Below are 24,855 nucleotides of genomic sequence, written 5' to 3' on the forward strand. Positions count from 1 at the left end.
ATTCACTTTGATGAGGGAGAAGGATCCCCCAATCACCACCTGAGGAAGTCTCCTTCAGAGACATTCTGGAAATCTTGAAGCAAAAAGGTTTGCCCAATCTCCTTCTTCTGAGGAGTCAGCGCTCTTAGAGTGATTTGGGGTGGGCCCATCTATGACCTGGGTGACCCCCCCCCCCCAGCGGATGACCTCAATGATTTGGTTTCCTGCCGGGCATGGAAGGAACTAGACACCATTGATCCCATTCCTAAGTGCTCTGATAGATCCCTGGTTGTACAAGCAGATAGCATGATGCCGTTGTGGTGGCAGCAGCCACTAAACCAGAACTGGCAGAAAAGACTGCCAATGTCAATCTGCCTAACAGGGAGTCTAGATCATTGGACAGGATTGGAAAGCGTATTTATGCCTCAGTCACCTTTGCACTGAGGTTGTTAAATTACCATGTTCACTTTGTCTGGCTGCAGAGAGATCTGATCAAGGAGTTTTCAACTTCTTTCGCTCTCTCTGAGTCCATGCCTATGGAGGAATTTAAGAAAGTTTCTCCCAAGCTGATCACGCTATTTTCCGTTGCTAATTCTTCGATGAGGTTAATCTCCCATACAACGGAAGGCACCTCACAAGCTGCTGGTTCAGGACTTTCCATAAGGTGGCATGCCTTGATGAGGCTGTGATTTCGTGAAGCCCTTTAAGGCATCCTTTGTGAATGCCCCCTACGATGGCTTTTCACTGTTTGGGCCATCAGTTAGAGATACTCTTATCCACAGTGAAAAGGACAGGAAGACCTTTTCTGCTGTAGGAATCAAATTTTCTACTCCTCAGAGGTCCTTCTCCAGGAATCAGTGCCAAGGCAAGAAAATGGGGTTTCATAAGTCCCAAGGGCCTTTCCAGGATCCGCGCAGAGAACCCTTCTCTAGAAGAAGAGGAGGAGGGTTTAATGGTAGGTGCCACCCTAGAGGCAGAGGAGGCCCCCAAAATCAGGGCTTCAGAGACCCATTTTTCGACAAGCCGTATTGGTGCTCCTGAAGTGCTGCTCGACTGTCCATCTCTGGAGGCAGTCAGGGGTTGACTTGCTTTGCACTCAGAAACCTGAACCCTTTGACTCACAATCCCTGGGTGTTAAGTATAATATCCAGAGACTACTACACTCCCTTTTCCCTTCTCTCTGCAAACTCCAATAAGAACCTCCTTGACATTCCACCCAGTCAGAGGGAGCAGGCAGCACAGGAAATTCTGCAACTGCTGCAAAAGAGAGTCATCCAAGAGGTTCCAACCGAACAAAGAGGATTCAGAACCTAGGTTTCTTTTTGGTGCCAAAAAAGACAGGGGACTTAAGACCCATTCCCATTCTGAATCTAAGCAAATTGAATTGTTATGTAAAGAAGCTGAGGTTCTGAATGGTTATGGTTCGGTCCATTCTGCTGTTATTGTGCAAGGATGATTGGATGTGCTCAGTACATCTCAGATGAATACTATCACATCAAAATAGACAGGCACTCCAGGAGATACCTGCGTTTTTGGCTGGGAGCCAATCATTTCCAGTTCAGAGCACTGCCCTTTGGGCTCACCACTGCCCCCGGATGTTCACCAAATGTATGGCAGTTGTAACATCTCACATGAGACTCAAAGGATTCCGGGTGTTTCCAGACTTGGGCGATTGTCTCCTTACCGCCCCCATGAGGCATCATCTTATCCAAGCCAGAGATTACTTAATCCAGCTTTCACACTTCCTGGGTATCACTATAAACCTAAACAAATCCAATCTGGCTCCTGTGCAGAACCTGGAATTCATAGGAACATAGTTGAACACAAGAGATCTAATAGTTTACCTCCCCTTGCACCGCATAATAACATTGAGGAATGAAGTCCAGGAATTGTTATCCCACCAGCCCCCTTCCTGCAAGGATAGTCTTACAAGTCTTAGGATCCATGTCAGCAGCAGCTCTATTAGTCCATCTAGCAAGGTTCTTCATGCGGATTCTTCAACAGACATTGGCAGTACAATGGTCCATTCTCGATCAGCTTTTACTCAGTCCCATCAGCTTGACTTCAGTTTGCAAACAGTACATCAGGTGGTGGATTCAGTCGGACAATCTCCTTTTAGGCAGATCATTTTTAACCCCCGACCAATAACCACAGTGACCACAGATGCCTCCCAGTTTAGGGGGGGGGGCATTACAGTAGGAAGATGGTCCAAGACACATGGTCTCCCATTGAGACCAGGTTGCATGTCAATGTCCTAGAAATGAGAGTAGCTCTCCTAACATCGCCAGCCTTTCAGGATGCTGTTTCCTTGGGGACTGTTGGAGTTCACACCAACATGTCTGTTGTCTGGTACATCAGCAAACGAGGAGGAACCCGTTTGTACTCCTTGTGCAGGGAAGCCAGGAGGATGAGGGAATGGGTGATATCTTAGGCCTGCCTTCTGGTTGCAATGCACATCCAGTGAAAAGCCAATGACTTGGTGGACAGACTCAGCGGATCAGTCCTGGTTCCGCATGAGTGGTCCCTCAATCGGTCAGTGGCGAGCATTATCTTCAGTCGTTGGGGTCAACCTTGCTGCGTCCTTTTTGCCTCTCCCCTCAACAACAAATGTAGCAGGTTCTTCTTTCTGATTCCTCCTCTGCGGGACTCCCTGAGGGGATGCACTGGTCCACGATTGGCCCCTGGGTCTCCTGTATGCTTATCCCCCTCTCCCAGTAATCCAGAAGTTTCTTCAGAAGGCAAGCAGGCTGAAGAGCTCAGTCATCCCCAGTACCTCCTTCTGGCCTCATTAGGTTTGGTTTCCCTTCCTGTGGTCTCATCTGAGGTATCCTCCATGGATACTGGAGTCAAGACAGGACCTCCTCTCCCACCCATCAGGGATGCAGCACGCGAACCTTTGCGCCCTCAGGCTGACTGCTTGGTTTCTCCACTTCCAACCCTAGGAAGACAGTTCAGACTTGCTTCTTCGGTCCATAAAATAATTCTAGCCTTGCAAAAGGCTTTTATTAAGAAAGTCTACATCAGTAAGTGGAAAAGGTTCGCCATTTGGGCTACAAATAGGAATACTGACCTCTTCTCTGCACTAATTTTGGATATTCTGCTCTTTCTAAGTATCCTATTTAAGGAAGGAGCTAGCTGCTCTGCCATCAAGCTTCAGTTAGCTGTTCTTTCTAATTTTCAAGCTGCTAGTGAGTCTTGTTCCCTGTTCACTTTTAGATCATGCAAATCCTTTATGAAAGGTATTTTCTTGTTGAGGCCTCCCATCAAGGACCCTTCCCTCCTTGAGATCTCACTGTCATGCAGGGTTTGACTCGGGGAACCTTTGATCCAGCTGCCAGTTGTGACATGACGTTTTTGTCATGGAAGACAATTTTATAGTGGCTACAACTTCAGCTAAGAGAATTTCCAAACTACAAGCCTTATACTCCAAACCTCCTTGCATAATTTTTCATAAGAACAGGGTCTCTTTACGTACCAGTTCCTCCTTTATGCCTAAAGTAACTAACCAGTATCACTCAGTCCATTCACTTACCAGTGTTCTTTCCAAAATTTTCTAATGAGGGGGAGTATGTTCTACAGCTTCTCGACATTCCTAGACAATTACGTTTCTATCTGCGCAGAACGTACCACAGGAAGTCTGACCAACTGTTTCTAGCCTTCTTGGCTAACAAAGTAGGCCAAGTGGTTTCCAGGATTACTGTAGCAAAATGGATAATCGGTTGCATCTCTTTCATTTACTCACAAAAGGGACTAGAATTACCTTGACCTCCTAGGGCACATTCCCCCGGGGCTTATGGCTACTTCTTCCGCCTTCTCATCTAGAACCTCTGTTCATGATATTTGTGCAGCAGTGACATGGTCTAACAATCACACCTTTGTTACACACTACAAGTTAGATATCGTTTCTATTAGCAGGGCTTCCTTTGGCTCGATGGTGCTCCGCCATATCCTTCCATGAGGGCCACCTGGAAATTATGTATCTGGGGATTCTGACCCTATTGTGAGGAGGAATGAAGAAGACAACATTAGATTAAAAAGTTATGTCTTACCATAAGTTGGCATCTGTGTTGTCTGTCTACATTCCTCCTCACTTTCCCACCCAGCCATCTCCCTGCCTCAGTCTTCTAGAGGATCATGGAACAATGACAGGATGCATAGGTCCCATGTCTGAGCCTCATCTGCTGTTCTTTTGCTGTTCGGGTTTTCGATGTATGAAATCGGCAAACTGGATCTGAGGTGCTTGGGTGGGCATAGTGCATTATGGGCAAGAAGGAGGACAACAGGAAACACATACTGACATGATTATCTAGGAAACTCGAAGAGTCGGATCCAGGTCTGGAAAATTTGGCCAAGCTGGATCCGAGGGGTGGATCAGAGACCCTAGCGTGAGGATGAATGAAGATAGACAACACAGTTGCCAAGTTATGATAAGACATAACTTTTTATTTCCAAGGCTGTCTTGCCTCCTATAATTTCCCATTTCTTTCTTTGAACATCAGGCTCACTGGCTAGCAGTACCCTTGAATAAGAATGAAGAATTAATGTCTTTTGCAGCTGATATCTATTTCCTGTGGGATCCACATAGTTTTCCATAAACTGTATCAAGGATGGTAACAGCAATATTGGAAATGGTTTGTGACTGTTTTGTATACAGAATAGTAAAAATTGTTGAGGTCACTTTGGCCACTTAGTATATAGGTAGACATATGTGACCATCCAAGTATAGAGTCACTGTAAATGAAATGGAAACCATTTTGAAATCTTATGCATTCCTGAAATCTGCTTAAATATAAATATGTTAAATACACAAATACCTTAAGGTGTGTTATGTGCAGCATTGAAACTGAAAGAAACAACAACAGTGTGTATTGCTTAGGCAGTACCAACTACATTGTGATTTGTATGGTGCCCCACCTTTGCTAGTAATTAATACTATGTATCATGAGGAACAGAAACAGTAATTCAGAAGTAGCTGCAAAAATGATCAGAGAAACATTCAATCCAGAGGAATTAAAAACTGGAGAGGTTTTAAGTGAGTTTTAAAACTGTTAATTTACAAGCCAATTTTCAAATTTGGTCTGAAATAATTAACATTTTTGTGTTTTTGATGTATATTTCCTAAGAAAAGGTTCAGGAAGAAATTGATACGGTTGTAGGTCGTGGAAGGATTCCTTCTCTGTCTGACAAGCCAAGTTTGCCTTTTCTAGAAGCAACAATCATGGAAGTCCAGCGAATGTCTGTTGTTGTTCCATTATCTGTTCCTCACATGGCATCAAAAACCAGTAGTGAGTATACCTGTTTCCTAGATAATCATGTCAGTACGTGTTTCCTGTTGTCCTTTACTTCTTCATATTATAATTAAGGCACCTAAAAAGTGGAAGTATCTACAGCAGCATCCCAAGTACAAAAGTTCAGGCTATGTGGATTAAAACTGCAGGCCAAATATCAGATATCCATAGGATCAAAGAAAGAAGAAATCCAAAGTGCTTCAGTAAGTCAAAATGCTATGGGCTGAAAATGTTTGTGTTAAGAATTGAATGCATATTTTGAATGTTCATCGTGTTTCACTGTTGCAGTCATTACTCTTGGGTTATCCTGCTGGCAGGCTACCCTCAGTCGGCCAGAATTCCAAAGTCTAGGTCCGGCGTCGGTTACTGTCGCCTCTTCCCTGACGTCAGTGCGCCAGGGGTATAAAAGATGCAGCTGACGCCATTTTCTTCAGTCTTTCTTGCCGCGCGGTGCCCGATGCAAAAGCAGTTCGCACGTGCCGGTCGGCCGACTCCTGAGATTTTCAAATCCGAATTTCAGAACCGAAGTCTTCATTAAAGCTAAGTACCCCGTTGGAGAAACTTTTTTCTTGTTCCAGACCGATGTCAGAAAAAGTTAACAATTGTATTTCTTGTGGGAAGCAAATACCTCATAAGGATTTTCACTCTTACTGTATTCCTTGCCTAGGCTCTGATCACAATGTTGCTAGCTGTCGGTTTTGTGCTAGATTTAACCAACACACTATTAAGCGTCGGTTTGATTTTGCATTTCATTACTTTGGCCGAAGATTTAATTATATAATGCTGTCAGATCAGCCGACAACCGGAGTTTACAAAAAAAAGCAAGGACAAGGAAAAGGATAGGCATCCGAGGTCCAAAACCGGCGACGAGGCCTCTGCTAGGCCAGTCGCTGGTTCGCCGGTTCTCAGTAAGGTGCTTTCGCAGCCCCTGGCGCCCGCTCCCTCAGAGCCACAGGCCGCTTCCGACTCCTACGTGGAGCAGACTGGGTCTCTGGATACTCAAGGTATTGGACACTCGGAAATCATTCCCTCAGAAGGGTCCGGAGCCGTTGAGCAGGTGTCTGCTTCTGAGGGTGTCTTCAGACCTACACAACTATATATTAAGCCATCTTCAGCGTCAAAGACAAAGACTAAAGCAGCTCTAAAGACAAAGAAACAAGTACAGCATTCTCCTACTCCGACTTCCATGCCTAAAAAACAGATGCTCAAAATGGCCGAAGACCTAATTACTTTGATCAGGGGCTCCCATCCCCCTCCTGATAAGAGGCCTAGGCAAGAGACATAGAGTATGATTCTTCTGATCAGGTTTCTATTTCCACTGATTCCTCTTCTGAACAGGATTATTCCATGCTTCCCTATGAGGATTCTGATGCTGAAGAATCCATTCCTTCAGCCTCTCCTCCTGAGGATTATTCTTTTGGGGAAACCCTGCATATCATGAGGGAGCATTTCCAATGGGAGGGCCAAGATTATTCTGAATCTAAGAAAAGGCTCAGAGACTTTCTGCTACTTCCTCAGCACAGACCCCTTGCTATTCCTCTTGTTCTAGACATTGTAGATGATGTATTTTCAGAGTCTGGCCTGTCCCCTGACTCTTTACCCCCTGTACCTGCTAAGCCAGACAGATACTACAGGGTCCCGGATTCTCATAAATTCCTATATAAAAACCCCGCTGCTGACCCAGAAACTATATCTCAGGGTCCCAAAGGGGTTAAAGCTTCCACTGCAAAAAACCCTGTCCCCTCTGATAGGGATTCTAGGGCTCTAGACAGATGGGGAAAAAGGTTTACACTTCTGCTACCTTGGCTGTAAGGGCTTTAAATTGTCAGTTTCATATGCTTAAATATCAGCAATATTTAATGTCACTGCTTAAACAGAAATTGTTGACAAATACTGAATGTTCAGAGAACAAGGAATTGCAGGATTTATTGCATGCAGCTGAACAAACCCAGTCACTGGGGATGCACAAGCCAGTGCATTTCTTTGTGCCGGTCCCAAGCCCAGATAAATGGGGAGGGTTGCATCAGGAAGGGCATCCGGCATAAAAATTCAGCCACAACACCACTTATGGCACAAAAAATTTCATATCCATACCAGATCGGTCGAGGCCTGGGTTAACAACGACCGCCACCAGTACTGTTAGCCAACCAGGGTGCTGGCGGAAATTGGGCTACTGTTGGCCGAAGGAGAAGAGGTGGGCGAAGTCATGCCCGAAGGCAGGAAGAGAGGAGAAAGGTTAGGAGTGTAGCAGTGAGGGTAGGAACTTTGAATGTTGGCAGTATGACTGGTTTAGGAAGAGAGCTAGCTGATATGATGGAGAGAAGGAAGGTTGATATATTGTGTGTGTTCAAGAGACCAGATGGAAGGGAAGTAAGGCCAAGTGTTTAGGAAACAGGTTCAAATTGTTCTATCATGGTGTGGATGGCAGGAGAAATGGGGTAGGGGTTATACTAAAGGAATAATATGCCAAGAGTGTTTTAGATGTGAAGAGAGTGTCTGACAGAGTGATGTTTATGAAGCTGGAAATTGATGGTGTAATGATGAATGTTGTTAGTGCATATGCTCCACAAGTTGGGTGTGCGATGGATGAGAAAGAGAAATTTTGGAGTGAGTTGGATGAAGTTGTGGTGAGTGCAACCAAGGGTGAGAGACTAGTGATTGGAGCGGACCTTAATGGGCATGTTGGTGAAGTGAACAGAGGGGATGAGGAAGTGATGGGTAGGTATGGTGTTAAGGAGAGGAATGCAGAAGGTCAGATGATTGTGGATTTTGCGAAAAGGATGGGCATGGCTGTGGTGAATACGTATTTTAAGAAGAGGGAGGAGCATAGGGTGACGTACAAAAGTGGAGGAAGATGCACACAGGTGGATTATATCCTATGTAGGAGGGCCAGTTTGAAGGAGATTGGAGACTGTAAAGTGGTGGCAGGGGAAAGTGTAGTTAAGCAGCATAGAATGGTGGTCTGTAGGATGACGTTGGTGATCAAGAAGAGGAGGAGGAGTGTGAAAGCAGTGCCGAGGATTAAATGGTGAAAGTTAAAAAAGGGTGATTGTGAAGTGGGGTTTAGGGAAGAGTTAAGACAGGCACTGGGAGGCAGTGGAGAGTTACCGAATAGCTGGGTAACTATAGCAGAACTAGTAAGGGAGACTGCTAGAAAGGTGCTTGGTGTGACATCCGGACAGAGGAAGGAGGACAAGGAGACCTGGTGGTGGAATGAGGAAGTACAGGAGAGTATACAGAGGAAGAGCCTGGCGAAGAAGAAGTGGGATTGTCAAAGAGATGAAGAAAGTAGACATGAGTATAAGGAGATGAGGCGCATGGCAAAGAGAGAGGTGGTGAAAGCTAAGGATAAGGTGCATGGAGAGTTGTATGAGAGTTTGGACACTAAAGAGGGAGAAAAGGACCTGTACCAACTGGCTAGACAGAGGGACAGAGCTGGGAAAGATGTGCAGCAAGTAAGGATGATAAAGGATAGTGAGGGAAAGGTACTCAAAAGAGGAGGAGAGAGTGTGTTGAGTAGATGGAATGAGTATTTTGAGAGGCTGATGAATGAAGAGAATGAGAGAGAGAGAGAAGGTTGGATGATGTGGGGATAGTGAATCAGGAAATGAAACAGATTAGCAAGGAGGAAGTAAGGACAGCTATGAAGAGGGTGAAGAATGGAAAGTCTGTTGGCCCAGATGACATACCAATGGAAGCATGGAAGTTCTTAGGAGAAATGGCAGTGGAATTTTTAACTAGATTGTTTAATGAAATTTTGGAAGTCAGAGGAGGCCTGAGGAGTGGAGAAAAAGTGTTTTGGTACCTATCTTTAAGAATAAGGGTGATGTGCAGAGCTGCAGTAACTACAGAGGGATAAAATTGATCAGTCACAGCTTGAAGTTATGGGAAAGAGTAGTAGAAGCTAGGTTAAGAAGGGAGGTGATGATTAGTGATCAGCAGTATGGTTTCATGCCAGGAAAGAGCTCTACAGATGCAATGTTTGCTCTGAGAGTGTTATTGGAGAAATACAGAGAAGGTCAGAAGGAGTTGCATTGTGTCTTTGTAGACTTGGAGAAGACATATGACAGAGTGCCTAGAGAAGAGTTGTGGTATCGTATGAGAAAGTTGGGAGTGGCAGAGAAGTATGTAAGAGTGGTACAGGATATGTACGAGGGTAGTGTGACAGTGGTGAGGACTGCAGTGGGAGTGACAGATCTGTTTAAGGTGGAGGTGGGATTACATCAAGGATCAGCTCTGAGTCCTTTCTTATTTGCAGTGGTGATCGACAGGTTGACAGATGAGATCAGACAGGAGGCCCCATGGACTATGATGTTTGCAGATGACATTGTGATCTGTAGTGAGAGTAGGAATCAGGTTGAGTAGACACTGGAGGGGTGGAGATATGCTCTAGAGAGCAGAGGAATGAAGGTCAGCAGGGCTAAGACAGAATATATGTGTGTAAATGAGAGGGAGGGTCGAGGAATGGTGAGGATGCAGGGAGTAGAGTTGGTAAAGATGGACGAGTTTAAGTACTTGGGATCAACAGTTCAGAGTAATGGTGAGTGTGTAAGAGAGGTGAAGAGGAGAATAAAGGCAGGATGGAGTGGGTGGAGAAGGGTGTCAGGAGTGATTTGTGACAGACGGGTACCAGTAAGAGTGAAAGGGAAGGTCTACAAGAGGGTAGTGAGACCAGCTATGTTATATGGGTTGTAGACAGTGGCATTGACAAAAAGGCAGGAGTCAGAGCTGGATGTGGCAGAGTTATAGATGTTAAGATTTGCACTCGGTGTGATTAGGATGGATAGGATTAGGAATCCGTATATTAGAGGGTCAGCTCATGTTGGACAGTTTGGAGACAAAGTAAGAGAGACGAGATTGCGTTGGTTTGGACATGTGCTGATGAGGGATGATGGGTATATTGGGAAAAAGATGCTAAGGATGGAGCTGCCAGGTAAGAGGAAAAGGGAAAGGCCTAAGATAAGGTTTATGGACGTGGTGAGAGAGGACATGCAGGTGGTTGGTGTGACAGAGCAAGATGCAGAGGATTGGAAGAAATGGAAAGAGATGATCCGCTGTGGCGACCCCTAACGGGAAAAGCTGAAAGATGATGATGATTGCATGCAGCTGAACAAGTGGGAAAGCATACTTTGCAATGTGGTTATGATTCACTGGAGGCCTCTTGCAGGGCCGCTGTTACAGGTTCGGTTATTAGAAGGCATGCTTGGTTAAAGGAACAGAATCTGCCTGATCATGTTAAAGCAAAATTATTAGATGCACCATTACAGCATGATACTTTGTTTGGTACTAAAGCAGAAGAGGTGTTGAAAAAAATGGAGAGTAAAGCAAAATTCATGCAGACAGTCAATGCTTTCTTACAGGTACAGCCACCCAGGTTTAGCAGGAACTGGCCTTCTAAAAATTGGTCCTTTCCAGTGTTAGACAGACCACAAAGAGGCAGATACAGGCATCCCCAGAGGCAGATCTCAGCCCCAAGGCTCATACAGGGGTGCTCCTACCTCCAAAAGCGGAGACGACAAATCACAACCTTACAGGAAACAGTCCCAATGACTTTCCTCTGCCAGATCCAAGCTGTTTTCTTTTGGCAGCCCCCTTAGGGGGAAAACTAGCACTTTTTTCATCAAATTGGCAAATGGTTACCCAAGACAAATGGGTCCTGAACATAGTGTCCCAAGGCTACAGGTTCCACTTTCACACTCTATCAAGGTCAAAACGTATGCCAGACCTGCCACACAATCAATGAGGAGAGGCACAAAAACAAATTACAGCCCTCATGGACATGAGGGCCATTCAGCAAGTACAGGGGCAAGGATTTTACTCCAGACTTTTCCTAGTACCCAGAAAGGACAAAACCTGGAGACCAATACTGGACCTGTCTATACAGCAAGAGCAGGGGCAAGGATTTTACTCCAGACTTTTCCTTGTACCCAGAAAGGACAAAACCTGGAGACCAATACTGGACCTGTCTATACTAAATACGTTTCTGGAAGTTCCAAAATTCAAGATGTTGAGTCTACAGCAGCTACTGCCCATGCTGGGCAAGAAGGCATGGCTCGTAACTTTGGACCTAAAAGAGGCATACCTTCATGTCCCAATCAGATAGTCTTGCAGAAGATACCTTAGATTCATAGCTGGCTCAGTGCATTACCAATTCTCTGCACTGCCCTTTGGCTTATCTACTGCGCCCAGGGTCTTCACAAAATGCCTGGCACCAGTAATTGCATTTTGCAGACAAAGAGTAATTCAAATATATCCCTACTTGGACGACTGCCTAATACAAGCAGAGAACAAAGACATTCTTCTAAAGCATCTGGTGTTTGTAAAAAGATTACTAATTGGCCTAGGGTACACAGTAAATGAAAATAAATCAAAACTAGTGCCCTCTCAAGAGATAATATTCCTGGGTGCAAGCTTAAATACAACTGCCCAGATGGCTTATCTCACACCAGACAAACAAAAGCAACTGACTACCTACTTCAAGAAATTGGCAACAAAAACCCACTTATCTGCAAGGAAAATCCTGCAGGCCTTGGGTTTCATGGCATCCTGCATTCTACTAATTCCATATGCCAGACTGCATATGAGGAAACTACAATGGTATCTAAAAAGTGTTTGGACTCAGCATTGCCACAGCCTGGAAACAGTAATTGCACTCATTCCCTGCCTGCAACAGGAGTTCCGATGGCGGGCAGAAGCCTGTCACCACAACAAGGGTCTGCCATTCAGTTTACCCACAGCCAGACAGACACTGACAACGGATGCATCAGTCTATGCCTGGGGGGCCCATATGGCAGGAAAATGTATTCAGGGCACATGGCCTGCAAACCAGATGCATCATCACATCAATGAAAAAGAGATGCTAGCTGTTCAAAATGCCCTGACAGCTTTCAAGGGCCTGCTTCATCCAGGACAGCTACTGATAAAGACACACAATACTACGGTCACGTGGTACATAAACAAGCAGGGAGGTACACATTCCTACCCCCTCTGCAGACAAGCAATGGCCTTATGGGACACAGCATTGGCTTTTCAAGTTCACCTGCAAGCACAATTCCTGCCAGGAAAAACAAATAGTCTGGCAGACGAGCTAAGCAGAAACCTCATGGATCCCCACGAATGGAAGCTGGATCCACAAGTCTTCAGCATGACAATAAGGAAATGGGGATGCCCAGACATAGATCTATTTGCCTCCCCTCACAACTGCCAATTGCAAAGATTTAGCACAAGCAAGCATGTAAAGTGGACGCCCTGTCCTTCAGCTGGAAAAATCTAACAGTATATGTCTTTTCTCCACTGCTTCTCCTCCCCAGGGTACTCCTAAAGGTCAGACAAGAGAAGCCAAAAATGATACTGACTGCACCAGACTGGCCACGCCAGCACTGGTACCCAATCCTAAAGAGCTTGTCTCAAGGTCCAGCATGGATATTGCCTCAAACGTCTCATTTGCTGACCCAACAACACAATCGGATCCTGCACAGCCATCTCAGGACCTTAAATCTGGCAGCATGATGGATAATGTAGCCATTCAGAACACTCTTTCAAAAGCTGTTATGGATGTTATCTTGGAGACCAGGAGGCCCAGTACCAGAAAATATTATGCAGAAAAATGGAAGGAATTCTGTGCTTGGAACCAAGAAAAAGGCATTGACAAGTGTGCACCAAATATCCCTCAGATTTTACAATACCTAACTGAGATGCTGAACAAAGGCCTTTCTTTCTCATCGATTAAGATTCACACCTCCGCCATTTCAGCCCATTACAATACAGAACCACCTATCTTTTCTCATCCTTTAATAAGGCAGTACCTCGGAGGGGCCAAAAACATTAGGCCTCCAAGGAGAGCACCAATTCCGGCCTGGGACCTCAATTATGTTTTGGAAAAACTCATACTGCCTCCTTTCGAGCCAGCATCAACAGCAGATATAAAATTCTTATCCTGGAAAACAGCTCTGCTCCTAGCAATAACCTCTGCAAGGCGAGTCTCGGAGTTACAAGCACTCATGGCTGTGGAACCTTTTTATCATTTTTCATCCAGACAGGGTTTCTCTGAGGACAAACCCTACATTTATGCCTAAGGTGGTGTCCAGTGTGGCCCTCAACCAAACCATTCACTTGCCTACCTTTTATCCAAATCCACAGAACATGGTTGAGAAAATTCTGCATTCTTTGGACATACACAGGCAGTTACGCTTCTACTTGGACAGAACTAAAGCTTTCAGAAAGACTGAGCAACTTTTAATGTCATATGCTGCAGGATCACAGGGAAAGGCTATCTCAAAACAGACTATTTCTAAATGGATAGGCCATTGCATCTGTTTCTGCTATTTTCAGCATGGCAAATCAGTGCCTAAGGGCATTAGGCCTCATTCCACCAGAGCAGCAGCCACTTCAGCAGCCTTCCTCAGAGGAGTACCAACCAAAGATATCTTAGAGGCTGCAACTTGGGAGTTCAGTGCACACTTTCACAAAGCATTACCACTTACCTCTTTACTCTAAGTCCAGAGCAGGCTTTGCCACTGCAGTTCTGCAGGGCCTCATAGCCTCTCCTAATCCTATTTAGCCTTGCCACCCTTCCTCAGCTTTGGGATTCAACCCTAGAGTAATGACTGCAACAGTGAAACACGATGAACATAGTACAGTTGTGTACCTACCATAAATGTAGATGTTCGAGTGTATTCACTGTTGCAGTCCAGGTTACCCACCCACCATCCCCCTTTTCTTTGCTGGGACTTATCTGCACTTCTCTATCCTATACAACCTATTTGGTGTATTTGCTTGTAGATGAAGGAAATTTTTGTGCATGCATTTTTATTGGCATATTTTTCAGCCTACCAATTTGGGGGCACCTGACATCTGGGGCAAGAAAAACTGAAGAAAATGGCATCGGCTGCATCTTTTATACCCTTGGCGCACTGACGTCAGGGAAGAGGCGACAGCAACTGACGCCGGACCTAGACTTTGGAATTTTGGCCGACTGAGGGTAGCCTGCCAGCAGGATAACCCAAGAGTAATGACTGCAACAGTGAATACACTCAAACATCTACATTTATGGTAGGTACACAACTGTACTTTGCTTGCTTTAAAACAATACATATTGTTTTTAATCTAGTCTGATACCTTGTGCACTGCTATATTATGGCAATAGATGATGATATGTGGAAAGACTAAAAATTTCCTTTTTGGTTACTTCTGCAGCTAACCGAAGTTCAAAACTGATCAGACCTGTCCTCCATAACATCTTTAGTAGTAGGTTTCTGTTTACTGATCTCCTTCTGCTTTCTGTTGCATGATAGGGCGTTTTCCTTAACCCATTGAGAGGAATGGATTCATGTCGACTTGTCCAAAAATTATACAGCGAGTATCAGTAGTGCAAAACAGTATAGTTGAAAACTACTTTCAGAGAAATGGAGAGAGATTTTTTTTGCAGTGGGAAGTATGTCCTGCACCTACACATCTTTAACTTTAATATGTGCTAATTTTGATTATCACACAGTACTGGAAAAAATGGCAAAGTAAGTGAGTGCTCAAAGTCGTTTTCTGTTATATTGACTGGTGCTTGAATAGCTAGCAGCCGTACAATTCTCAGTCTTCCATGTGGAATATCATACTTTCATATAATTACTACCTCCTTTGTCAGCCTCTTTGGGTCAAAAGAGGGTTGCTGTATCTGTCTTCATCAAGTTTACAGCTAGCAGAAAATTCAAGAAGAGCATGATTAAACTCTTGGATGAAACTACAGTGAGAAAAAAATGAGGGTGTAGTCTATCCTTCCCGAACATCCCAAGCAATCCTAAATTTGGAAAAATTCTTAGAGGGATGCAAGAGTTTGGGGGATGGGAGCAGGGAAAGAGGGCCTTCCCCTACAAAGGAGATTACAGCAGACCTGTCCCTTGATGGTGCAGTCTTCTTGGGTGATTGCACCAGCTGTTGATACCTTCAGTTACCCAGTCAGACAGAATTGGGAACATCTTAACATTATGGTCCTTGTTCTTATGAGAATGGGTAGGAAACAGTTCATGTGGGTGATATTGTGGTCCAGTACATCAACAAGTGGAGAGAAAGTCATTTATAACTTTATGCCCAGGAGATAATGAGCTAGACAGACAGACAGATCTGTGCCAGTTGTACACATTTCAGGGGAATCTGTTTCTCTGGCAAACGGACTGAGAAAGAATCAGTTGCTTTCACAAGAATGATCCTTTAACCGTCTACACCCAAAGTGGTTTTCATGAAGTAAGGTTGTTTAGTCTGTGACACGTTTTCTTCCCCTTCAAATACTGTTTTAGTATTTTTTGCCTTATACCTCCCCCACCATGGGAAACTGAGAGATGCAGTGGTCTTGCCCCTGATGAATGAGGCATTGTATGAATTATTCTCCTTCTGCTGATGCACAGTTTTTTTTTTTCTGAAAGCCAAGGCTGTCAGAAGGAGAAGCACTATTTATTTATTGACATTTGTTGACCGTAAATTCCACTGGGTCAGAAACCCATTTTCAGTGGAGGCCCGGGGACAAAAGCTTCAATTATAGTACAGATTTTACAAAGTGATACTGTTTACAATAATAGAAAAATTAAGGCCCGGGGACAAAAGCTTCAATTATAGTACAGATTTTACAAAGTGATACTGTTTACAATAATAGAAAAATTAAACAAATTATACAATCTTAGTAATTAATAATTAACAAAGTAGTGTTTAAACAATCAGATTTAGTGTTGGTATTGTTCATATAAAAAGTGTATAGCATATTGTATGCTGTAGGAGCAACAGTTAATAGCAATCCATTCTTTTCTGCACTCTAGTAGAATAGAGAATAAAAGATAAGCCACTAATTGTAAGAAACAAGACAGTGACTGAGATTCAGATTAGATTGTGTAGCAAAATGAAAGAACATTAGATTGGTTAGATAGAGTCAGGTTATACAGCAGGGTCCCAGGATTAGTTCTATGGTGATCTTTGGGTCAGGGAACAAAGGCAAGTTTGGGTTTCAAGAAAGTGAGTTTTTAGGGTATGTTTGAAGGTTTTTATAGAATTGAGTAGTATAATAGAGGGGGTAAGGTCATTCCATATTTTGCTGTGGAATAGGAATATAAGCTTTGTCCAGCTCTCTTGTTGGGTTTGGACATATGTAAAAGCTTATTAGACGACCAAAGATTTCTGGAGGGGATATAGGTTTGTATGATATCTGAAAGTGTAGCAATAGTCAGTTGGTTGTATTGAAGGTGAAAGGGGAGCTCAAGCCATTTCAGCATCTTGATGGCTTGGCAATGGTGTGTACAATTTGAAAGGGCACAGGCAATATAGTAGCATGTTTGTAGTTTGTTGCTTAAGGATGTGTGAAGGTTTGTAAAAATGGGGGAACCGTAGAGGAGGGAAGGGAGTAGGAAAGTACTTGCCAGTTTAGTGTGTGACACTGTGTCAAAAGTATTGTATAGATCTAGTAATACTCTGTTGTTAAGAGACCAGTGTCCAGAGCTGTGTTCACAGTGTCAGTAAAGGAAGTAAGGCTATAGTTGTCCTATGTGCAGGGTGAAAGCCGTGTTGAGTAGGGGTGAGTAGAGTATTGTCAGTGAGGTGTTTTAGTAGTTTGGTGTGTATACACTTTTCTAGTATTTTAGATAAAGGTGAGAGAATGGAGATTGGTCTATAATTAGTTAAATCATTGGTATTACCGTCTTTATGAAGTGGAATTATTATGAAATTCTTCCAGATGTTGAGGGACTGTGGATTCAGATATGGATTGGTTAATTAGAATGCTAATAGGATAGGCTATTGCCTCTGCGCTAAGTTTCAGTTACTTAGGGGGACAGTTATCTGCAGAGGGGGAACATGATTTCAGTTTAGTTAATAGTTTAAATATTTCAGAGGTGGGTACTGGTTTTAAGGAGAATGTAAGCGGTTCTGGGAGGTTGCTAGTATTATCTTTGTAGAGTGAGGGATCCAAGTTGGGTTTCTCCTGATAGTGATATGAAGTATTAATCTTATTGTTAGGGCAGTTATTTGTTGATGGATGTGGTTCCCTTCCACTGATAGAATCCTTAAAATTGTGAGTTGAAGAGCTATTTGTTGTGGGTCTTTATCAGGAAAAGGTGATGGGTTTTGTTTGGTCCCTGGATTAAGGATAGACTAGACAGATTTCCAGATTTTTGGGGGGTTTTTTTGAAGGGATAGTTGTGTAAAATAGTTTTGTCATTTTTTTTTATTAATTTCTTTGCTATACCTTGGAGCTGTTCAAAGATAATTTAATTTTCTTGTTTTTTTGTTTGTGCGCCATTCTTTCTAGGCTTGGCCCTTGGACAGAATAATTTGTTTAGTTGGCTTTGTAAGCCATGGAACATGATTGATGTTCATCGTGTTACCCTGCTGCAGTCATCACACTTGGGTTATCCTGACATCAGGCGGTCCCGCAGTCGGCCGGATTTCCAAAGTCTTGGTCCGATGTCGGTTGCTGTCGCCTCATCCCTGACGTCAGTGCGCCAGGGGTATATATATTGCAACCGATGCCATTTTCTTCAGTCTTTTTTGATGTGCGGTGCCCGAAGCAGAAGCAGTTCGCAAGTGCCGGTCGGCCGACTCCTGAGATTTTCGAATTCAAATTTCAGACCAAAGTCTTCTGTAAAGCTAAGTACCCCGTTGGGGAAACTTTTCTTGCCTCAGACCGATGTCAGAAAAAGTTAACAATTGTATTTCTTGTGGGAAGCAAATACCTCAAAAGGATTTTCATTCTTATTGCATACCTTGCCTAGGCCCTGATCACGACGTCACTTATTGTCGTTTTTGTGCTAGATTTAATAAACGTACTATTAAAAGACTATTTGATTTCGCACAACACTTTTTTGGTAGAAAATTTAATTACACCATGCCGTCGGTGCTACCGACTACCGGCATGCACAAAAAGTGCAGGGACAAGGACCGACAGCCTAGGCCTAAGCCCGATTCCGAGGCCTCAGTTGATCCGGTCTCCGGTTCTCCGGTTATCAGTGAGGCTCCGACGCAGCCTCTGGCTACCACAGTTTTGGAACCCGAGACCGCTACAGATATTTTGACGGAATGTACTAGGTCGACGCAGCCTTTTACTTCAGGCCCTTCCGACGATTTACCTTCCAAGGACGTCGGTGCTTCTGAAACGCCATCGGTTTCTGAAGGCATTTTCAGACCGACGACTCTTACAGTCAAAACGTTTTCCAAGTCGAAGACTCCTTCTAAATCAAAAAAGGCTTCACTTCAGTCTCCTGTTCAAGGCCCTATGCCTAAGAAACAGATGCTCAAGATGGCTGAAGATTTGATTTCTCTTATCAGGGGTTCTCAGCCTCCTCTTGACAAAAGGCCTAGACAAGAGGAAGATTCTGCTTCCTCTGAACAACTGTCTATTTCTTCGGATTCCTCTGAGGACCAAGACTATTCCTTCTCTCCTTATGAAGATTCTGATGCTGAGGACTCTATTCCCTCAGCTTCCCCTCCAGAAGACTACTGTTTTGGGGAAACTTTACACACTATGAGGGAACATTTTCACTGGGAAGGTCAGGATTACTCTGATTCCAAGAAAAGGCTCAGAGAGTTTCTTTTGCTCCCCCAACACAGACCCCTAGCCATCCCTCCTGTTTTGGACATTGTGGATTATGTCTATTTAGAATCCAGTGCCTCTTTGGTCTAGTGGTAGGACTTCTTCCTTTGAGTAGGAGGTATGTGAGTTTGAAACTGTCTGTCCCAAACATTTATTTAAGAAACACCCTCCCTCAACAATCTGAATTGAAAGAAGTACAGGATTTGTTGCACGCCACCGAGCAGGTGGGCAAACATACCTTACAATGTGGGTTTGATTCTCTAGAGGCCTCCTGCAGAGCAGCTGTCACTGGATCAGTTATACGTAGGCATGCCTGGTTAAAAGAACAAAGTCTGCCTGATCATGTTAAAGCAAAACTACTAGATGCTCCCTTACAGCAGGATGTTCATTTTGGTGTTAAAGCAGAAGAAGTTTTAAAGAAAATGGAAGATAAGGCAAAATCAATGCAGACAGTCAAAGATTTCCTACAAGTACAACCCCCTTGCTTCAGCAGAAACTGGCCAACAAAAAATTGGTCCTTTCTAGCCACTGACAGGCCTCAGAGGGGTAAATACAGGTGCCCAATGGGCAGAGGACAACCACAAGCTCAGTATAAACCTCGCCAACGGGGCACTCCAACCCAGAAGGGAGGAGAAGACAGGTCTCAGTCCACCAGAAGGCAAACTCAATGACTTGCACCTCAGCTAGCCAAACAAAGCTCTTTTGTCAGCCCCCCTGGGGGGAGAACTAGTACTATTTGCAGACAACTGGCACATGGTCACAAAGGACAAATGGGTCCTAGACATAATTTTACGAGGATACAGATTCCACTTCCACACCTTGCCAATAAAAAGAGGAATGCCAAACCTGCCACAAAATCAAAGGGCAGAGGCTCAAAAACAAATTACAGCTCTCATGGCCATGAGAGCCATTCAAAGGGTGCCAACTCAAGAACAAGGCCAAGGATTTTACTCAAGACTCTTCCTAGTACCCAGAAAAGAAAATGCTTGGAGACCAGTTCTGGACCTTTCAATTCTAAACACGTACTTACAAGTTCCCAAATTCAAGATGCTAACACTACAGCAGCTACTTCCCATGTTGGGCAAGGAAGCATGGCTGGTAACGTTGGACCTCAAGGAGGCATACCTGCATGTCCCTATCAGACAAAGTTGCAGAAGATACGTCCGTTTCATTGCAGGTTCAACCCATTATCAATTCTCTGCACTGCCCTTTGGCTTATCTACTGCGCCCAGAGTATTCACAAAATGCCTGGCACCAGTAATTGCATACTGCAGACAAGGAGGAATTCAAATATATCCATACCTGGATGACTGCCTCATCCAAGCAGAAAGAAAGGACATTCTCCTACAACATCTGGCATTTGTGAAGCATCTACTAAATTGTCTGGGGTACACAGTAAACGAAAAGAAGTCAAAACTAGTACCCTCACAAAAAATGACATTCCTGGGTGCCAGCTTGGACACAACGGCCCAGAAGGCTTATCTTACACCAGACAAGCAATTACAACTGACTCACTGTTTCAAGACAATGGCAACAAAGACCCAATTAACTGCAAGAAAAATTCTGCAGGCTTTGGGCTTCATGGCATCTTGCATTCTGATAATACCATTTGCAAAAATGCATATGAGGAAATTACAGTGGTACCTAAAAAGCGTATGGTCTCAACACAGCCACAGCTTGGACACAGTGATATCTCTCATTCCCTGCCTTCAACAGGAATTTCTATGGTGGGCACAGGCATGTCACCTCAACAAGGGTCAGCCTTTCACCTTGCCCCCACCCAGCAAACTATCACAACAGATGCTTCAGACTATGCCTGGGGGGCACACATGGCAGGGCAATGCATTCATGGCCTATGGACTGCAGAACAAAGAAAACTGCACATAAACCAAAAAGAGACGCTAGCTGTACAGAAAGCTCTGACAGCCTTCAAGGATCTACTGCAGCCAGGACAACTTGCAATAAAGATGGACAACACCACAGTAATGTGGTACATAAACAAACAAGGGGGCACACATTCCTACCCTCTTTGCAGGCAAGCAATAATCTTATGGAACACAGCTCTGGCCTACCAAGTCCAGTTACAAGCTCAATTCCTGCCAGGACAGTAAAACACATTAGCAGACGACCTAAGCAGAAACATCAAAGATCCCCTCGAGTGGAAGCTAGACCCACAAATATTTACAATGTTAACTCAAAGATGGGGTCTACCAAATATAGACCTGTTTGCCAGTCCTCAAAACTACCAGCTGACAAAATTTTGTGCAAGGACTATTCCACCAACAAGCTTGGAAAGTGGACGCTGTCTCCTTCAGTTGGAAAAACCTGACAGCATATGCCTTTCCTCCATTGCCTCTTCTCACAAAGGTATTTTTGAAGGTCAAAAAGGAGAAACCTCGAATGATTCTCATAGCCCCAGACTGGCCACGCCAGCACTGGTACCCGCTACTGAAGAATATGGCTCACAGCCCACCATGGATATTGCCTCAAATACCTCATTTGCTCACACAGCAGAACAAGCAGATTCCACTCAGCCAGATCAAAACCTTAAACCTGGCTGCATGGCAAATCAATTAAGTATCCAACCTGCACCTCTTTCACAAGCAGTACTGGATGTTATTGTAGAAGCCAGGAGGCCAAGCACCAGGAAGGCTTACTCGGACAAATGGAAAAGGTTTTCTGCTTGGAACCAAGCTAAAGGCCAAGACACAACTCAGCCTCATATGCCTCACATTCTACAGTATTTAGCTGAGATGTTGCATAAAGGACTTTCCTTCTCCTCAATTAAGATCCATGCATCAGGTATTTCAGCTCACTACGACACGAATCCACCTTTATTTTCAAATCCTCTCCTAAGGCAGTTCCTCAGAGGGGCAAAAAACATTAGACCACCTAGAAGAGCTCCTACACCAACATGGGACCTCAACTTTGTTCTGGAAAAACTAACGCTGCCTCCCTTTGAACCAGCTTTTTCTGCAGACCTTCAGTTCCTATCTTGGAAGACTGCCCTGCTCCTAGCAATAACTTCTGCTAGGAGAGTCTCAGAATTACTGGCACTTATGGCAGTGGAACCTTTCCTCATTTTTCATCAAGACAGAGTTTCTCTACGAACTAATCCTTCCTTCATGCCTAAGGTGGTTTCCAGTGTAGCTTTAAATCAAACCACCCACCTACCCACTTTCTTCCCCAAACCACAGAACAAAGGTGAGAGACTCCTGGACTCCTTGGACATTCACAGGAAGCTTCGTTACTACTTGGATAAAACTAAGGCTTTCAGAAAAACTGACCAGCTCTTTGTTTCCTATGCTACAGCTTCTCAAGGGAGGGCCATATCCAAGCAAACCATTTCTAAATGGATAGGCCATTGCATATGATTCTGCTATACCCATCATGGGAAGCCAGTTCCTCCTACCATTAAATCCCACTCTACCAGGGCAACAGCTACCTCTACAGCCTTTCTCAGGGGGGTTCCTACCAAGGAAATTTTAGAAGCTGCAACTTGGAGTTCTGTACACACCTTTACCAAACACTATCACTTAACCTCTATATTCTAAGTCCAGGGCAGGCTTCGCCACTGCAGTTCTGCAGGGCCTCATTGCCTCCACTAACCCTCTATGATGCCTCCAACCCTACCTTAGCTTTGGGACTCTACCCAAGTGTGATGACTGCAGCAGGGTAACATGAACATAGTACAGTTTTGTACCTACCATAAATGTAGATGCTCAAGTGTTCACCCTGCTGCAGTCCAGGTTACCCTCCCTCCAACCCCTCTGATCTACTGGCTAAATCTTTGCTATGCCTTACTGATGTGTTTGCTTATAGCTGAAGGGATTTTGTGTCTGTACAGTGTTCACACCTTTTGGTACTAATTTGGATCACCCTTTTGGGGGCACCTGACATCTGGGGCAAGAAAAACTGAAGAAAATGGCGTCAGTTGCAATATATATACCCCTGGCGCACTGACATCAGGGATGAGCTGACAGCAACCGACGTCGGACCAAGATTTTTGAAATCTGGCCGACTGCGGGACCGCCTGACGACAGGATAACCCAAGTGTGATGACTGCAGCAGGGTGAACACTCGAACATCTACATTTATGGTAGGTACAAAACTGTACTTTTTGTTCTTTTATACCATATGGGGCTATAGTATTTAGGGTGTTGAGAAAGACCTTATTAAAATAATTTACAGCTTCTTCTAGAGATAACATTTTAAGTGGTTCCAGTTGTAGGCTTTTAGGGAGTTGATGAAAGATGTTTGGGAGAAATTGGTTACGTTTCTAGATGTTCTGTAAGAATGCAATTTGGGAACTTGAGTGTGGGTTCTATATGTAATGACAGGCGAGTAGTCACTTAAAATATGTGGGAGGCTAATAGTATTGGAGTATTTGTGTAGATCTGAAACAAGGATCCAGTCAAGGTGGATTATGGTTGGTTGTTTTGTACTCGAGCAGGGTCTGTATCAAGTTGGGTGTATTTAAACAGATTAATACTATTGTCAGGGGAGTTTGAAATTAAAGTTTGACAATTAATGTTGGTGTCCCCAAGTATGATAGTTTAATGAGATATGTTATGGGTAGTCCAGGATAAAAAATCTTCAAGAATAGGGATGTTTTGGCCAGGGGGAATATAGAGTACTGCTGTGAATAGTTGTTTACTTTTGTTTATTTGTAGTGATGTTATAAGAAATTCCATGTTTCCAGAAGTTGGGACAGATTTGAGATAGGATGTAATGGTTAAGGAGTTATGATAGATTAAAGCTACACCTCCCCCTTTCCTATGTAGTCTGTTATGTCGAAGAATATTATAACCTGCTGGAGTTATTTCGTTATCAGATATGTGAGGCTTTAACCATGTTTCTGCAACACTTATGATATCTGGTGTATGTTGAAAGAGCCAGGCATGAAATTCTGAAATGTTATTGCAAATACTATGTATATTCGTTATAATAAATATGTTTTGAGTGTTAGGGGATGAGCAAGGGAAGGGGTATCATTGACATTAGTGGAAAGTGAAGGGCCGGGGTTGGGGTGTATGTCACTAGGAAATCTCTGAGCTCAGTCATGGCATGATTGCTGTATTTTCACTAATGGCACAATCTTTAGATTATTCTAACAGAATGATGTTCATTTTGATGGTCCCCCAGAAGTCTTCTACTCAAAAATCTGATGAAGAGAAGTATGAAAGTTTTTCCAAAAGGGGCGTTTGAGAAGTATGGACACTTTTGCTTCCTCTAATCTCCTCTTGTTTTATATGACCAAACTTTTAGATTATAACTTTATTTACAATACATTGAAACTGCAGTTAGTGGCCATCTGTTCTTTTAGGAATGGTCTGAGTGGCAAATAAGATGCACAAGAAGTTCTTAGGAGGTGTTTCCCGTTTCACACTTTCCCTTAGGAATCTGATTCCTCAATGATACATTTATTTATTTATTTTTTATTGGAGAAACTCACTTTACAGCCTTTCAAACTGGCAGTTTCGACAGATTTCAGATTTTTTTCCCCTGAAAAGAACTTTACCTAGTGGCTATTACTTAAATCAAAAGGATTTCAGAGCTTCAAACCCTCTTGGTTTCTTCTTCATACTTGGCGTTTCACAAAGACAGGATTTTCTTGCGCACCAACCCTTTTTTTTTTTTTTTGTCAGCTATAACCATAGTGTTTAATCCATTCATTTAGAAGTATTTTTCTCCAGTATTCTAGTCTTGGATAACAGCTTTTATATAGTGTGGCTGTGCACAGGCAACTCTCTTACAGTGCTGACAGGATTAAACAGTTCAGAAAAGATGGCAAGTTATTTGTGCCTTTTGATAAAGGTAGGAAGACAAAGAGGTTGCAAACAGTACCTTTCTAAGTTATGTTCAAATGATGTTGTCTTTGCTGTGGCGGATATGATAAAATACTTTATGGCTGTTCTGAGATGCATAGTACCAGATGTGTAATACTTCCATTGCTTTCTTTGGCACTATATTACTGGATGACATTTGGGTGGTAGCCACTTTGCCTTCATTCCATGCTTACACAAA

General features: G+C 43.7%; 1 protein-coding gene across 2 annotated transcripts in view; it reads left to right on the forward strand.

The window, feature by feature from the left end:
• The window catches only part of LOC122801597 (cytochrome P450 2U1-like), a 356,967-nt gene that overhangs the window by 102,013 nt on the left and 230,099 nt on the right, over window positions 1-24,855 (forward strand). The window contains exon 3 of one of the 2 annotated variants that reach the window (XM_044071060.1): window positions 5,103-5,264. The exons of the other annotated variant lie outside the window; for it this stretch is intronic. Within the exon in view, the coding sequence (XP_043926995.1) occupies window positions 5,103-5,264 (162 nt within the window). The remainder of the gene's footprint in view (window positions 1-5,102; window positions 5,265-24,855) is intronic. 2 annotated transcript variants of the gene reach the window in all.

Source organism: Protopterus annectens, chromosome 5.part0 (genome assembly GCF_019279795.1).
Source record: "Protopterus annectens isolate FY-2018-M chromosome 5.part0, PAN1.0, whole genome shotgun sequence".
Classification (NCBI taxonomy): domain Eukaryota; kingdom Metazoa; phylum Chordata; order Ceratodontiformes; family Protopteridae; genus Protopterus; species Protopterus annectens.